Source organism: Crocuta crocuta, unplaced genomic scaffold, assembly GCF_008692635.1.
Source record: "Crocuta crocuta isolate KB4526 unplaced genomic scaffold, BGI_CrCroc_1.0 scaffold177, whole genome shotgun sequence".
NCBI lineage: Eukaryota > Metazoa > Chordata > Mammalia > Carnivora > Hyaenidae > Crocuta > Crocuta crocuta.
Window position 1 is genome coordinate 2574733 of NW_027531880.1, and position 17609 is coordinate 2592341.

Genomic DNA, 17609 nt, shown 5'->3' on the forward strand with positions numbered 1-17609 from the left:
AGACAGAGGTGGGATTAGAACTCAGGTCTTCTGGCCATAGCACTTCCCCAACACTATGCTGTTTATTTTAGCTCTACTGTCAATATTTCAAAACAAATTTGTTTAAATGGATAGTTTTGCTCCAACACAAAGTCCAAAAGCTAAGAAAACCCCCAAACAAGAATTGCATCATGAACAGGGTAATACCAAACCAACAGTGTGGAACTGTGGGTAGATAACCACCTACAGCAAGTGGAGAGAGTCATAAAGGGGACACAGCCTTGTCAGAGAGGTGGGGTTCTTTTTCCTCAGCTTTATTGAGATAGAATTCACATACCATAAAATTCTTTCATTTTGTACAATTCAATGTTACTTAGTATATTCAGTTAGGTGACCATTACTATATAATTTCAAAACATTTTCATCACCCCCAAAAGAAACTCTGTACCCAATAGCAAGTATTCCCCATTCTTCATCCCGACCCCCCATCCGCCCCGGCAACCACTAATCTACTTTCTATTTGTACGCATGTATCTGCTCTGGACATTTCATGCAACATGTGGTCTCTTGTGACTGGCTTCTTTCAATTAGAATGTTTCCAAGGTTCATCCATGTTGGAACACATATCAGTAAATACTTCATTCCTTTTTATGGCCAAATAATATCCTACTGTATGGTATCATAATCTTTTTTGTTGTTGTTGTTGCTTTATTTATTTTTGAAAGAGAGAGAGAGAGAGGGACAGAGAGGGACAGAGAGAGAGGGAGAAAGAATCCCAAGTGTGCTCTGTGCTGTCGGTACAGAGCCCAATGCGGGGCCCAAACTCAAACTGAGAGCATGACCTGAGCTGAAATCAAAAGTCAGATGCTTACCTGACTGAGCCACCCAGGCCCCCGGTATCATCTTTATCCATTCGCCAGTTGATGAACATTTGGGTTATTTCCATCTTTTGTCTATTATGAACGTTGCCATGAATGTTCATGTACAAGATTTTTTGTAGACATGTTTTCATTTGTCTTGGGTAATTGTCTTGAGTGGAATTGCTGGGTCAGGGCAACTCTATTGTTAAGTTTTTGAGGAACTGCCCGACTGTTTTGCAGGCAGCTGCACCACATGACATTTCTACCAGCAATGTACGAGTGTTCTAATTCTCCACATCCTCATCGACACTTGTTACTGTCCACCCTCTCGATCACAGCCATCCTAGTTGGTTGTGGCAGTCTTCATAACAAAAGGGACAGTTAAAATCTTCTAGGTCTGCATATACTCTGATCAGGCACAGGACCCACTGAGCCCCACAGGCGGTAGAACAGGACACAATACTGACGGTACTGCCCTACCCTGCTGCTGTGGTGCCCTCCCCAACAGTTAAGGGCAGAGGTTCTCAAAATGTAGGCCCAAGACCAGCAGCACCAGCATCACCTGGGAACCAGTTAGAAATGCAGAGTCTCAGACTCTGCCCCAGACCTCCTGAGTCAGAGACTCTAGGGTGAGATCCAGCTTCCTGTGATTCTAGTGATTCTGACGCCTGCTCAAGTTCAAGGGCAAGCAGCATCTGCTAGGGGCATCTTTGTCCCTCAATGTCAGCTTTAACCACCTTATTAGTGATAATGAATACACACCAAATCCATCATCCTCTGCAAAGGAGGATGATAGTGACCAAAAAAGAACTTTCTAAAGGATTCCATCATGCGGCTCAAGTGGAAGGATTTGACACTCCAGTAATGAGTGACACTGTTGATGTAAACTGTTCACAATAATTTATTTTGGAGACAGAAAACCTAGCTGGAAGGTAAACAAGAATTTCACAAACACTGTCCAAGGCAATGACACAGACATAATTTCCCTCATACTTGCTGTTCTAAATATTCTTTGTCCATTCAAAATTTCAAAGAGCAAGCTATCATGGTTCTCCTTTATATTTTTGGAAAGAGGATGGCACAAGAGCTTCACATTCATTAAAGTAAACATTTAAATAATCATTTAAGACAGTAAAGATGGCCTCATCAATACCATGTGATGTCGACAGGCCACAAATACTCCCATGACCCTGCTAGTGTTGACAACTATCTGAAAAAATGAGGAAAAAAAATTCTTTGGAAAACTACTGTACGTTCCTTTCATATCCTGCCATTTAGGGATCTTTTCTCTGTATGTTTCTTACAAGCTTACAGGTTTGGTAATTAGGGCGGGTAGAACCCCGATGTGGTGACACGTTTGTTACCTCCTTCAGATATGGCTAGATCCGCTGCTCTCATGTTCGGCAGGTATGATCAGCGGGAGAAGGTGAGGCATCTGACCAGGTCCCCAGGGGATGAGCAGAGCTCACACGTGGTGTGGATGCAGAGGAAGAACCACATGCTGAACAGCAAAAAACTCACCATTAGAGCAAAAATTGCTGCAATGATTCCATTTGTTCCTGAAAACCCATTCTTCACTGACTGAATGGTTTTTACAGCATTTCTCTTGTCTGGGACATCACAGTCTCTCTGAGCAGATTCAAAACCTTCTCATAAGTGTCTAGAATTTCCCGAGCAGTGGGTCTTTCTGCAGGGGTCTGGCTCTTACATGCCTTATGAATATCAAACAAGTGAAACCGGACCATATCACTCCCTTCAACGTGCCCCAAAAGGAAACTAGAGACATCTGGAATCTTCCAGATGTCGATTTTCTCGTCATATGAGGGCATGAGGTCGTCGTCAAAAGGTGTGTCTTCTCCATAGGGCCACAGCTGCTCTGGGGCCACAAAGTCCCCGTGGAGCTCCCTGTGGCCGCACTTCACAAACGTCCTTGAGCTGTGGTTCACCAGGGGCAAGGCGTCCAGGTCGTTGACCACAATGCTGAAGTTGCTCGTCAGTAGATACTGGGACAGGGTCTTGGCCAGGTCACTGGAGTCGCACATGACCAGGGTGCCCAGGGGGCTGTGGTGCAGGTAGTGGATAATGGCCACGTAGTCCATGGCCAGCTGCAGCCGGTGCTGCCACGTGTTCACGCTGTGGTACTTGGAAAGGTTGAGCGTTTCTTCCAGATTGCTCAAGGAACCTAAGGGGTGATACTCGGTAAGAATAGTGTTGTCCTCCTCACAGTAGCCAAGCAGGGTGACAACATGTTTACTCTGCAGGGTTTTCAGCATCTGCAGCCCATGCAGGAAATCATCTCTCATCTCCAGACGGGTGAGTCGCGAGAGTGCGACTTTGCGTTCCTTCCACTCAGACAGAAAGACCTGAAACCAAGTCATGGAGAGCATCAAACCTGAAGCCGGCACCTGTGTTAGTGAGCAGGCAAACGCCACCGCCGCTGCAGAGGAGGCAGAGCTAGCCGGACAAACCCAGTCCCGGAGTGGCTCTCAGTCTGGTTACAAAGACTCACTGATGAGCAAACACAGGCACCCAGTGCAGGAGGCCCAGGGCTGGCCCGGGAGGGACACTGCATAGGGTGCTGAGAGCCCTCTGGAGAGGCTAGCCCATCACGCACCACAATATTACTTGTTCATCTTTCAAGGTAGCCCAGCAAACCGCGGATAGAAACGGTTTTAGGTAAGGAGAACAATTTTACACGGGGTGTGGTTTTGTGTTACTTCAGCTGTAACAGCAGAAGCTGAAATGCCCGCAGACACTCGAGCTGCCCCTCCTGGTAGGGCCAACACGGAGCAAGTGCACAGGCCACCTCGGCTCTTACAGTCATTAAGCGCCTCTGATCTGCTTAAATCCCCAAAAGGAAGGCAGGAGCCTGCACCAGAGGAAACAGGCTCAGCAGGGGGGAGGCGGCTGCCCCGGGCTGCTTCTGCTGCCTGTGGGCTGTTTCTCTGCTTCTACTTACTCCCTAAAACAAAGGTTATGGTTTTCGAAACCAATCTGGAGCATAATTTATCAAATGCCTTTAACATTATAATCTATCTAAGGCAGTAATCTAAAATAGAAAAAAGCTCTAGGAATAAAAATCTAGAACTACTAATAAAAGCATAAACTGGAACTTATCTGTCCATCAAAAAAAGGCACCGCAGAGGCCCTAAGGGGAGAAAGGCCATGTTCTATCAAGAGACCAGAGAAAGGGCAAGGTGACTGCAAGGCAAGGTAGGGACCCATTTGGAATGAGTTAGGAGGTGAGCTAGGTCCAGATGAGGAAAAAGATGGCAGATTGTGGTAAGAGGTGTGGCTTTTCCCCTAAGGGTAGTGGGAAGCCATGCAAGAGTGGCATGATCTGAGCTGTGTTTAGAAGACAACAAGCCTGCCACCTGGGTGGTTCAGTCATTAGGCATCTGATTTCAGCTCAGGCCATGTTCTCACAGTTCAGGAGTTCGAGTCCCACATCACCTGAGCTCGAGCCCCACTCTCGGTAAGCCTGAGCCCCACTTTGGGTGAACAACAGCCCCGCTTCAGGTAAAACACAAGCCCCACTTCGGGTGAGCCCTGCTTCTCTCTTTTTATCTCTGCCCCTGGCTCAGTTGCATTATTCTCTCTCTCTCTCTCTCAAAAAAAGGAAGACAAGGATGCATGGTGCATCATGACAGGCAAAAGCAGGCCAGGCCAAGGCAACAACTAATGGTGACAGCTAGAATGGGTCAGGGGCCAGGGAGATAATCAAACAAGGTTGGGGCCTGTTTTGAAAAGAAAATCTGCCTAATGGAACTTGCTCTTGGGTTAGTCGAGGGGGGAGGGGTGGAGAGGATCCAAGAAGTCACCTTGGTCTGGGCTCCAGCAAGGAGGTGGGAAGGAAGTGGTAGTGGTGACTGAGATAGGGGAGGCTGGGAGAGCAGGTCTCCGAGGGAAACTATCAAGAGTTCCATCCTCAGGACACTGAGATGGTCAAGAGACCTCCAAGCATAGATGTCAAATAAGTAAGTAGTTGGATATACAAATGTGGCTCAGGGAGAGCTACAGGCTGGATATAAACTGGGGATCGTGAGCATGCAAGTGTCTTTAAAGCAATGGCACTAGATTCGATCACTTGAGAGTTCATCTACAGAAGACGAAAGAGGATCCAGGAAGGAACTAAGAGGAATAATGTTTGTTAACCTTAGTGCTGCTGACATTTGGGCCAGGTAAGTATTTGTTAGGGTGAGGCTGTCCCGTGTGTTGTAGGAAGATAGCGGTATCCCTGGCCTCTACCCATTGGCTGCCAGGAGCACCATTCCCCCCACCCCCCCACCTCCCAAGGATGTGACAAGCACAAACCTGTCTCTGCCCATTACCTAATGACCCCCTGAGGAACAAAATCGCTTCTGGTTGAAAACCGGGGGCAAGAGAGGGAAGAGAAGCCAGCAAAGGGGAGTCTTAGGAATGGCCAGTGAGAGAGTAGGAGAGCCATGAGGAGGGGTAGCATGGAGAGCCAGGGTTGCAAGGACAGACGAGGAGTCAACTGGATCAAAGGCTGCAGAAAAAGTAAAGCGAGAGGAAGACCGAGAAATGTCCAACGTGGGGTTTTCAGGTGTCGGGATGAGGGCAGTTCCTCTGGAGAGGGGGTGTTTGGAAGCCATCCCGGCAGAGCACAAGAGAAGTGGGGCCAGGGCTCTGGCACTTTCACTATAGAGGAAGCAGGGCATGTGCGGCACTTCCGAGGAACAGGGATGCTGGGAAAGGGATTTCCCCGTGAAAGCATGCGTGTGTGTCTGCGGGCCAGCCAGGACCCTCAGCGAGGGGAGGGCTGAGGGAGCAGGAGACAGCGGAGGCCTCCAGGGAGGGCGCTGTGAGGAGTCACAAGTCACAACACCTGAGCTGGAGGGCTTACAGGTCTGGCGGCTGGAGGATGGATAAACTCCCTTTGGGAGGATTCTGTTTACATAACAACTTATGCAACCCGAGACCGTCAGCTGAGGCAGGGGAAGGAAAAGTTGCCCAGGAACAGGGTAGGGCTGCTGGGCTGTGCTGAGTGCACGGCGGAGGTCTGTGGTCAGGCCTTAAACCTCAGAGCTGTGCAACTTTGTCCCGGGCAACTGCTCAGACGCAGGTGGCACAGCTGGGGTCACTGGGTTTGGGGCTCTCCCTCCAGGCAAGATGGGAAGAGAGGCGGAGGAGCGAACAGTGTGTGAGTCTGCACAAGAGTGACACTTGGGGAACAGTCACAGAGGCTCTGCTGCTGGGTGAAATGGGGGAGTGAAGACAGAAAGTGAAACCATCCCAGCATCAACACCCTGGAGGTCCCAATGAGACTGAAGAGTTACTGAAGCAAGGGTGCCTGGGGGCGGGGGGGGGGGGCGGCGAGAGGGATGCAAGAACTCTGGATATGGAAATTCCTACTGAGAAGATTATGCCTCCCAGGTTGAGGCGTTAGTGAGCAGTGCCCGCGCTGGTACCAGCGATGGGACACACATTCCGGGCAGGGGGTCGTTCAAATAAGTGCCCCTGTCGTGTACCCCAGTGTTCATAGCAGCACTCTCCACAATAGCCAAATCATGGAAAGAGCCTAAGTGTCCATCAACAGACGAACGGATCAAGAAGATGTGGTTTTTCTATACCATGGAATCCTACATGGCAATGAGAAACAATGTAATCTGGCCACGTGTAGCAACGTGGATGGACCTTGAGGGTGTTATGCTGAGCGAGATAAGTCAGGCAGAGAAGGACAGATACCATACGTTTTCACTCATATGTGGAACAGGAGAAACTTAACAGGACCATGGGGGAGGGGGAGGGGAAAAATAGTTAAGAGGGAGAGAGGCAAACCATGACAGACTCTTAAATACTGAGAACAAACTGAGGACTGATGGGGGTGGGGGAGAGGGGAAAGTGGGTGATGGGCCTGGGGGAGGGCACTTGTGATGAGCACTGGGTGTTATATGGAAATCAACGTGACAATAAACTATAATTTAAAAAATTAAAATTAAAAACAAACAAATAAGTGCCACTGTGGTAGAAGTGAGAGGCTGCCCTGTGCCAAGACTCACAAAGCCCCGGTGTTCGAGGGCACAAGACAGACAAACAAGATTCCTCACTGATGGAGCTAACAACCAGCACACAAAATACTTTTGCCTTTAAGGCAAATTTCAGCCAAAGACACAAAAAACAATGTAACTGCCTTTCAGTCATACTTCATTATTTAATTTAATTAATTTATTTCTTTATCTGAGATTGAGGTTTCTTTTTTAATGTTTTTTAATGTTTCATTTATTTTTGAGAGATAGAGACGCGTGAGCAGGGGCGGGTCAGAGAGAGAGGGAGACACAGAATCTGAAGCAGGTTCCAGGCTCTGAGCTAGCTGTCAGCACAGAACCCGATGCGGGGCTCGAACCCACGAACCGTGAGATCATGACCTGAGCGCCGAAGTCGGAGGTTCAACCGACTGAGCCACCCAGGCGCCCCCATACTTCATTTTTTTAAATGTTTACTTACTGTGAGAGAGAGAGAGAGAACACAAGCAGGGGGGGGGGGCAGAGACAAAGGGAGAGAGAGAATCCCAAGCAGGCTCTGTGCTCTCAGCATAGAGCCCTACACGAGGCTCAAACTAAGATCATGACCTGAGTGGGAATCAAGAGTCGGACACTTAACCAACTGAACCACCCCAGGTGCCCCAGTCATACTTCCCTTTAATAAACAAAACTGCATTACTCAGTTATTGGCCTTATTATTAAACCCATACTTGGATAGGCATGATTTGTAGAGGAGCCCTGAACTCCAATCTGTCCTCAAACAATGATTTGCCACCATCAAAGCTACCTACCCAGAAATATATCCTTCAAGGCAAAGAGCAATTCTGGAAAAGAAATAAAAAATGGTCTGAGCAGAACACGGAAACAAGCGGGCAGCCAGCCCCTCAAGGTCACCTCTTTGAAGGAGACAGAAATCAACTGGCTGTAAGTCCTCTTCTCTACACACATCCTTCCCTGGTGGTTTCTCCACATCCTAATGCTTTCAGCACTGCCCCAATTTATATCCCCACCCCCTGCCCCCGACCCAAATGCTAGACCACTTCATCCAGCTGTCTGGGTCTCCATGTGGGCACCGAGAGGACCTTAGCATGTTTGCCTCATGCACCAGAAACTGTTCTTCCTGTCCTCCCCGCGCAGGGAATGGGAACCCTATTCTTCCCGCTGCCTGGGCTAAGATCCTTGAGACATGTGCTATGAAGGCAGAGCAGGGCAAGGGAAGAGGGCCACGCACTCGTTACTCTGGGTGTTCAGAAGGGTCTGAGCGTGAGCCATACGGATATTTGGAGAAAACATGTCCCAGTTAAGAAAGGTGGGTACCAGCAGAGGCCCCAAGATGGAGCATGCCTGGTTGGTTGGAGGCCAGGAATGGGCCAGGGTGAGCAGGGCGCAGGACGAGAAGGGAGAGAGCACACAAGGTCTCCCTCTCTTCCACTCCACAACTGATCCACTGGGAAACCCCACCGGCCCTACCTTTCCACGTGACCAGAATCCACGGACTTCTCACTGCATTCCCTGCTAACACCCCTGTCAAGCAGTGACATCTCTCCCCTGCAGGGCCTAGCCAATCTTCCACCCTCGCCCACACCTTCGGGTCCTCTGCACGTGCATGCACACACGCGAGCGCACACACACACACACCACCTTGTCCCTCTATTCTAACTACTCCGATAGTCCTCCTAGTCCCACGAAGCCCCGCGTGCCCCAGACACCGGCTGGCCCTTCTCCCACCTCGTGTGCCGTCTCCCGTCCCGTCCTGCACTCTGCTCACACTGGCTCATTCCTGGTTCCCAAACAATCAGGCATGTTCCATGCTGAGGCCTCTGCTGGTCCCCATCTTTCTTACTGGGACGTGTTTCCCCCAAATATCCATACCACTCACTCTCAGATAATTCCTGAAAACCTACAGCAACGAGCCCGTGGCCCTCTTTCTTCCCTTGCCCTGTTCTGTCTTCATAGCACAATGTCACTAATACATTTTATTACACCTGTTTCTTATTCATCGCCTGAACTGCCAACTAGGCCAACTAGAAACAAGCTTCAAGAGTCTTTAAAAAAAAAAAAAAAAAAAGTCTTTAATTCATTGCAATACCTCTAGTATCTTCAATGAATGAATAAATCTGAATCAGTTACTTTGTTTATGGTTTTACTTTACATAAATTCCTTTCCCTTCTCCCTGACTTCTTCCTTCAGAACGTCTCCTTTCCACATTCATGGTGCCCTTGTTTCCCCAAACAAAGCCTGGGTGGCTCAGTTGGTTGTGTCCAATTTCAGCTCAGGTCATGATCTCGTCGTTTGTGGGTTTGGGCCCCGCATTAGGCTCGGTGCTGACAGCTCAGAGCCTGGAGCCTACTTCAGATTCTGCGTTTCACTCTCTCTCGGCCCCTCCCCTGCTTACACTCAGTCTCTCTCTCCCAAAAATAAATAAACATTAAAGAAAAAAAAAAAGAAATTTGTTTTTAATAAAAAAATTTGAGGGGCACCTTCGTAGCTCAGTTGGTTAAATGTTCAACTCTTGATTTCAGCTCAGGTCATAATCTCATGGTTCTTGAGTTCAAGCCCTGTGTGGGGCTCCATTCTGACAGCACTGAGCCTACTTGGGAATCTTTCTCTCCCTCTCTCTCTGCCCCTGCCCTGCTGTCTTGATCTCTCTCAAAATAAATAAATAAACTTAAAAACTGATAAAATGAAAAAACTTTTAAAAAGTCAATATGCTAGAGTTTGAAAAGAATGAAAAAAATTGCCTGTAATCCTTCACCATAGCACAATTTCTATCATTTCTATATTTTCTACATAAATACATTAATTTTGCAGTTGAAAATCATGTATTGTGCAATTTTGCATGTTGCGTTTTTTTAACGTATTATCATATTTTTTTCACACAGGATTCCTAACTACACTTCATGGCTGCAAAACATTCTATTAAATGGCTGGGCCATAATTAACTATTCCCTTACAGTTATTATTTCTGGTTTTCTATTACTATAAATAACAAAGCAAAGTATTCCTTTATGCATTTAGCTTTTTTCCTTTCATTGGATTATTCGGATAAAGTCCCAGATGTGACATCACTGGGCCAAGGGTATTTTGATGGCTCTTAACACATAGTGCCAAGCTGCTATCCTGAAAGGCCACCCCAATAACACACAGGTATAACCCAGAACTCACTCTCTTCACAGCTCCTTCCCCAACACGCTTCAGCTGCCTCACTTCGGTCCTCAGCTCCTCGCAGGACAGCCACGGTGAGCAGTTTTTCATCTGTCCCATCCTGAAGTGTCCCTGGGGACAGTGGGCAGAGTCCAGAGCAGGGCGTGGACGAGAGATGAAAAACCAGTCAAGGCAGAAGTAGAGGAGCGCGTTCATGAGCGCCATGGAGAGCAGCAGCCCCACAGCCGGGGGCACTGCTCTATGGGGGGCACCTTTTCTGCTGTCCTGGGCTTTCTTTTCCATGCTGCTATCCCCTGCAACTTTCTGAAACAGAATATGAAACAGGAAATAATAAGTCAATTTTTACGTCTATTAAGGCGTTTGGGCGACAAGGGGTTAAGGACCACACAGCCCCTCGGGCCTCTTATGCCCAAGGATCCTGCATGCTGTACTGTCCTCGTGAGGATTAAAGAAGGGACAGAATGCTCAAAGTCGGCTATTTCCATAATCATTGCCTTCTTATTACATACTATTGTCTGGGTTCATCCACTCTAGATTCAACTAAAAGGAAGGTGCCTGTGTCTTTTTCTCTCCCATAGCAGTTTGCACTAAATAGATATTCAATAAATAATTAGTAAAATGAAAGAAAACCGCATTTGTTAGTCTAGTGGGGCCATGGACAAAGGAGAGGAGCCAGATATGAGATGGGGTAGGGGGTGGGGGCTAGATGCTGAGGGTCTCCAGAACCCAGCTAAGGAGCTGGGATATTCCCTAGAAGGTGCTAGAAAGCTCCTTTACCTTTTTTTTTTTTTAAGGATTTTTTTTTTTATATTAAGGTTTATTTATTTATTTTTGAGAGAAAGTGAAGAGACAGAGTGAGGGAGGGACAGAGAGAGAATCCCAAGCAGGCTCCAGGCTGTCAGTGCAGAGCCAGACGCGGGGCTGAAACTCAAACTGTGAGATCATGACCTGAGCAGAAACCAAGAGTCAGATGCCACCTTGAGCTTAGGAAACGAGTGAGCCACCCAGGCCCCGTTCCCTAGAATCTTTAAGCAGCAGGGCTACTCTTGAGCAGGTGTGAAAGATGTGGTTGGCGTGGAAGAAGCAGAGTCTGGGAGCCCAGGTAAAAGGCTGTGGCAGTGCTGTGGGGTAAGAGCTGATAAGCGCACAAGCTGGAATAACAGTGGCGATCCTCGTACCAGGAGCCACCAGGGAGGCGCGACCCTCACCCACCCAGCTCTAGCACCAGCGGCGGTGGGAGGCCCGCAGTGGAGCATTACTGCCTAGCTGCTGCATGGCAGAGGCGTTGGGAGGGGAGAGGGATGGAAGGACCCTGGACACTCAGAATGCTTGAGGCCGAAGCTATTTAAGAACCAGAGTGAAAGCACTGACATAGCAGATGGCTTAATATCAGTACTGGGAAAGGGCTCAGTGGCTCAGTCAGTTGAGCATCCAACTTCAGCTCAGGTCATGATCTCAGAGTTTGTGAGTTCGGGCCCCATACCGGGCTTCAGAGCCTGAAGCCTGCTTCGGATTCTGTGTCTTCCTCCCTCTCTGCTCCTCCCCTGCTCACGTTCTGCCTCTCTCTCTCTCTCAAAAATAAATAAGCTTAAAAAAATCAGTACTGGGATGCATGGGGGACGCTAGTGACAGATCTGACCCTGGGCTTCCTGTGTCTGAAATGACTGTGACATGAAGAGTTACCTTCCACGAGCGTCTTCCTTCTCCCAGCTCAGGCCACCACCCAGACTCCTGGTCACTCAGTGTTCCCCTTGGCGCCAGACACTGGTTTGACAATACTCTGTCACAAAGTACCAAAAAGGAGGTTTGCTGAATAAAACTGCAACTCTGCACATAGGCAAGTGGCAATAGTTCAAATCGCCCACCTTCTCCAGGGGCCCTCCCAGGGTCCGGGTGTCCCTCAGGCCCCTGAATGGAGTGGCAGCTGCAGGAAGTCCTCCGACAGCCCGGCTGCCATCATGCAGCCGTGCCAGCCGCCGAGAGCTCAGAGCCCTGCATGTGCCCGGCCTCTCTGGTGCCAATCCGCTCCTTCCACCTCCATCACTAAGCTCCCGCCCTCTCATTCACTCGACACGCAGTAAGCCGTTTCCTAAGCTCAACTCTAGGCACTGGGAATCTGGGAGTAAATAAAACAGATGTGGTTCTTCTCCTCTTGGACCTTAGGCGGAAACCAGAGGAGAAGACAGATAATAAACAAGTAAATGAAAAAGCTTCTCATATATTGTGATAAGCTTTCAAGGACAGAGGATAACCAAGGAAATTCCCCGGATGAAGCCAGCCCAGAAGCCCTCTCTGGAGATTCGCCCTGAGACCAGAAGCCTGAGAGGGGACAGAGCTTTCGCACCTTCTCCTAGAGAAAGTAAAACCCGCCTGCCACTCATGGTGCGGGGACAGCAGACGGGGATGGAGCCAGCTGCAAAATGCACAGAGAGCAGCACTTGTCCTAAGGACACACCACTGTTAAGAAGTATCAACAACTCCTTTCTTGGAATGAGGGCTGCTTTCTTACTCACGGAGAAACTGCTCTCTGAAGTCACACGCCATCAAACATTTTGCCACTCGAAGTCCTACCAGAACAGGGGAGCATCCCGCTCTTGCCGGGAGGAGCTAAGTGTCCCTGACACAGAGAAGCCGCCTCCGCTTCAACGGGGCGCAGCACTGCACGTGAGCCGTTTCTGGAGAAGGCATTGGACATGTATGTGAATCTTGTGGTCTCCCAGGAACCAGGCCCTGGGGTCCACTTTGCAGTCCAGATCAGATCCTGACATCTTTTTTTTTTCTTTAATATTTTTAATTTATTTCCGAGAGAGAGAGAGACAGCGTGAGCAGGGGAGGGTCAGAGAGAGAGGGAGACACAGAATCTAAAACAGGCTCCAGGCTCTGAGCTAGTTGTCAGCACAGAGCCCGACGCAGGGCTCGAACCCATGAACCGTGAGATCATGACCTGAGTTGAAGTAGGACGCTTAACCGACTGAGCCACCCAGGTGCCCCAGATTTTGACATCTTTACAGGTAGCCCTGCTTAACTTTGAGCCCATCAGAACATCACTTCCTTTGAATTCTGCCTAAACTCCACTCACTCCCAAATTCTGTAAAAACAACTCTCTTTTCCCGTGCTTGAGATGCCATGTTCCACGGCTCCGCAGTCTCACCCACTGCAATGGGTCAACACACCTGACAGGTTCGTTCCAGTGGCCTAGGGCCCCTTCTCTTCAAACCTGCATCACCTCCTCCCCAACTCACTCTCAGCTGATCACCTTGTTCCCTATTTTCCTGAAAAAAAAAAAAAAAAACCAGAAGCAATCAGGGAGCCACAAGCCCCCAACCTCACTGCAGGCTCCTGCCCCCTCCCCCGCTACCTGCTCTGCTGCAAAACGAGACAACAAACTGACCCTGTGCCTGCCCGAACATCGAGCCCTCCCTCCCCATCTGCTTGGGACGCTGCCTCTGTTCTGCTCCCAAAGCACTACCAGTGCACCTACCTTCTCCCCTTAGGTTACTGCCCTGTTTCTCGTCCCTTTTTGGCCAACTCCTTGAAAAACTATCTATGCTTACTATCCCCATTGCTTTTCTCAGTCCCCCCGCCCCCCAGCACTCCACCCACACTGCCTGAATCTCTGTGAGCTGCATATCGCTGAACATATTGCTGAACACAGCAGTCAGTTCAGTCCCGGGCTTGATGGTCCAGTGGCATGGGGCCTGGCTGATCACTCCCTCCTCCTTGAAATGCCTTCATTATTTGGTTCCCAGGGAGGCTCCTCTTGCCTCTGACTCTAAACTGCTGCTCTCACTCAAGCTCTGTGACTTCATCCAGACTCGGCTCTCTGTCCCCACCTGCTGACAGTTCCCAGTCGTAAAGCCCCAGTCCTAGCCTCCTCAGAACGCCATCCTTGGCTCCTTGACGTCTCTACTTAGACGCAGACAGACAATTCAAAAACAATATTTCTTCACAACAATAAAAAGATAAATGACTCGGGGCGCCTGGGTGGCTTAGTCGGTTAAGCGTCCGACTTTCGCTTGGGTCATGATCTCGCGGTTCGTGGGTTCGGGCCCCGCGTCGGGCTCTGTGCTGACTGCCAGCTCAGAGCCTGGAGCCTATTTCAGTCTGTGACTCCCTCTCCCTCTGACCCTCCCCTGCTCACGCTGTCTCTCTCTCTCTCTCTCCTAAAAATAAAAATAAATAAAACATTAAAAAAAAAAAATTTAAAAGATAAATGACTCAATTTACAAATGGGCAAATGACTTCAACAGACATTTATCCAAAGGAGATATCAGATGGCCAATAGGCTCATGAAAGGATGCTGAACCGTATTAGTCCTCAGGAAAATGCAAGTCAAAACCACAATGAGACCCCAGCTCATACCCGCTAGGATGGCTGTCATCAAAGAGTCAGACAAGAACGAGTGCAGAGGAGGATGTGGGAAAACAGGAGCCCTGATGCAGTGTGGTGGCAAGACAAAATGATGCAGCCACTGCGGAAAATAGTCTGAAAGTTCCTCGCAAGGTTAAACATAGAGTTCCCTGTGCAAATCCACCGCCCAAGAGAACTGAAAACATACGATCATACCAACACTTGTACATGAATGTTCACAGCAGCATTATTCATAATAGCCAAACAGCAGAAATAACCCAAAGTCCCTCAACTGATAAATGGACAAATAAAATCTGATATATCCAAACATGGAATAGGATTCACCCACAAAAATAAATCAAGCTCTAATACACACTACAACATGAATAACACCGGAAAACTTTATCCTAAAGGAAATATGCAGACACAAAACGTCACAGATCATAGGATTCTATTTATATGAAACGTCGTCTAGAATAGGCACATCCAAAGAGACAGAAAGTGGATTAGTGACTCAAGGGGCTGAGTGAAAGGGGAAGGGGAATGGCTGCTAACAGGTGCCAGATTACTTTTGTGGATTAAAGTGTTGTGGAATTAGTGGTGATGGTTACACAACCTTGTGAATGTACTAAAAATCACTGAACTGTACACTAAAAAAGCAAACTTTAGGGGCGCCTGGGTGGCTCAGTTGACTGAGTGAGCGTTGGACTTCACTCAGGTCATGATCCCACAGTCCACAGAACAGAGCCCTGCATCAGGCTCTGTGCTGATGGCTCAGAGCCTGGAGCCTGCTTCAGATTCTGTGTCTCCCTCTCTCTATGCCCCTCCCCCACTCATGCTCTATCTCTCTTTCAAAAATACTTTAAAATAAAGTAAATAATAAAAACTTTACGGTATATAAATTACATCTCAACTTAAAAAGATAACAAAAACGGGGTGCCTGGGAGGCTCAGTCAGGTAAGCGTCCGACTGCAGCTCAGGTCATCTCATGGTTCATGATATTGAGCCCCACATCAGCTTCAGATCCTTTGTCTCCCTTTCTCTATGCCCCTCCCCTGCTTGCACTCTCTCTCTCAAAAAAAAAAAACATTAAAAAAAAAAGAATTTATTAAAAAAAAAAAAAAAGGATAACAAAAATACTTCCCAAACTCAACATCTGCTCTTTCCCCACAAATCTATTTCCGGTGGTCAGAATCTCAGGAAATGACAACTCCATTCTTCCAGTGACCCAGCCCATTGAGACTGCATGTCAAGGGTCAACACAGCAACACTGCTTCCTCTAAGCAAGAAAGTTTAGAAGTAATGGACTCTTCTACCATGCAGTGTAGTTCTTTCTAACTAATCATAATTTTTAAAAATGCTGCTCTGCATGTCCCTGCTGTCACTGAGAGGTGTCCAGTCAACCCCTATTTTTGACTCTACTGAACTGCTCCAGCCTCACTCAAATCTGCTCAGCCTGCCCTCGGTCTTTCCAGCTACTGATGGGATCAGTGTTCTGACAGATGCTCGCTCACCTGTCTCATAAAGACTCCAGGCCTGCATCATTCTGTCTGGCCCATTCCTTCATGTCTTCATGGATTCTGACTGGAACAATGATGACTTTGACCATGCAGGCCTCACAGTCTCTTGAGCTTCTTCTGCCGGTACCTAATTCTTAGAAGATGCTCTTAAAGAAATGGATAAAACAGCTGCCGTCTCTCTTTTACAACATTCAAAATGACCAAGTATGTTTCAACTTAGACCTTAGGCCGAGAACCAGCACTTTTTTCTGTAAAAGCCACACAGTAAATATTTAGGTTTAGCGGCCAAAGGTTGAAATCTAGTAACAACGGCATCACATGACTTGTGACCCACCAGGCAGCAGTGTAAAGTGATGAGAGGCCACAGGCTCTCTGTCACTGTCATTCACCTCTGTGGCCAGGACGTGAAAGCAGCCCCCAACATTACATAAAAACTGAGTGTAGCTGTGTTTGAATAAAACTTCATTTACGGACACTGAAGTCTGAATTTCATACAGTTTTCATATAGTTGTGTCACAAAAGATTATTCCTCTTTTAACCTTTCCCCCAGCACTTTAAAAGGTAAAAAGCATTCTCAGCTCGCAGGTCATACAAATACAAGGGGCAAGCAGAAGCTGGCTGGGCCCTGCCCTAGGTGACGCTAACCCCCTGGGTCTGTCGCATCTTTCCATCCTACGCATTCCCTCCACGTAATCTCATTCACAGACGTGGCGGTGGCGTTGGTTGCCAAGTCTCCACTGTGGCCCAGATCTTTCTCCTACACGTCCCTCAGCTGGCTCCTCGAGGCCAGGATGTCCATTACTGAGCTGTCTCTTTCTGGTCACCAGCATACTCCTCCTCCAGGGTTCCCTCATGGTGGCAGGCACATAATCCACCACTCGCTCCAGTCACAAAGCAGGTGACTTGATTCCCCCTGTCCCCGACCTCTAAACCAACCACTCCCCATTTACTCACTTCTATCACGCAAACCTCTCTGAAATCCCTTCTTGCTACGGCCACCCTGGTTGAAGCCTCTAGTATCTCTTACCTGGGCTTCTGCCAACAGTTTCCTGCATGGGCTCCCACTTCTTTCTCTTTTCCAGTCCATTTTCCACACAGCAAACAGGATCTTTGTGTTCTTTCCTAAAATGTTTCAAGCAACTAAAAAACTAAAACATAAGATCATGAACACCTATCCAGCTCTGTCAAGTAACAGAGCACCATATATTTTTTTCTTTGAAGAGCTTTTTAACAGAAATACACTTGAGGTCCCTTTGGACCCCTTCCCAGTCTTTCCCAAGAAGTAATCACCATCCATGAGTTCTCAAATTGTGGTCCCAGGACCTGCGGCAGCATCACCTAGAAATGTGAGTCTTCACTCCAGATCGACTGCATCAGAAACCCTGAAGCCCTTGGGGCGCCTGGGTGGCTTAGTCGGTTAAGCATCCGACTTTCGCTTAGGTCATGATCTCGCGGTTCGTGGGTTCGGGCCCCGCGTCGGGCTCTGTGCTCACTGCCAGCTCAGAGCCTGGAGCCTGTTTCAGTCTGTGACTCCCTCTCTCTCAGACCCTCCCCTGCTCACGCTGTCTCTCTCTCTCTCTCTTAGAAATAAATAAAAAAACATTAAAAAAAAAAAAAAGAAACCCTGAAGCCCAGAAATCTGTGTCTTAACAAGTCTTCCAGGTGATTTAGATGCATGCTTGAGTCCAAGAACCACTGACGTATATAATTCCCACCCATGCTTTTTTTTT

The 17609-nt window shown here is 48.2% G+C and overlaps 1 protein-coding gene across 2 annotated transcripts; it reads right to left on the minus strand.

The window, feature by feature from the left end:
* Positions 1-1722: 1722 nt before the first annotated feature.
* POMK (protein O-mannose kinase) lies at positions 1723-17402 on the minus strand. Of its 2 annotated transcripts, XM_077773093.1 has the most exons (6): positions 16907-17402; positions 15874-16025; positions 12523-12684; positions 11693-11789; positions 10010-10312; positions 1723-3202 (listed from the first exon to the last, which is right to left on the minus strand). In XM_077773093.1, exons 5-6 carry the CDS (start codon positions 10289-10291, stop codon positions 2432-2434), a joined length of 1053 nt encoding a protein of 350 aa, XP_077629219.1. In that variant the 5' UTR covers positions 10292-10312; positions 11693-11789; positions 12523-12684; positions 15874-16025; positions 16907-17402; the 3' UTR covers positions 1723-2431. The 2 variants fall into 2 exon arrangements, with proteins under 2 accessions (XP_077629219.1, XP_077629218.1); XM_077773092.1 differs by lacking the exon at positions 12523-12684.
* Positions 17403-17609: the final 207 nt, after the last annotated feature.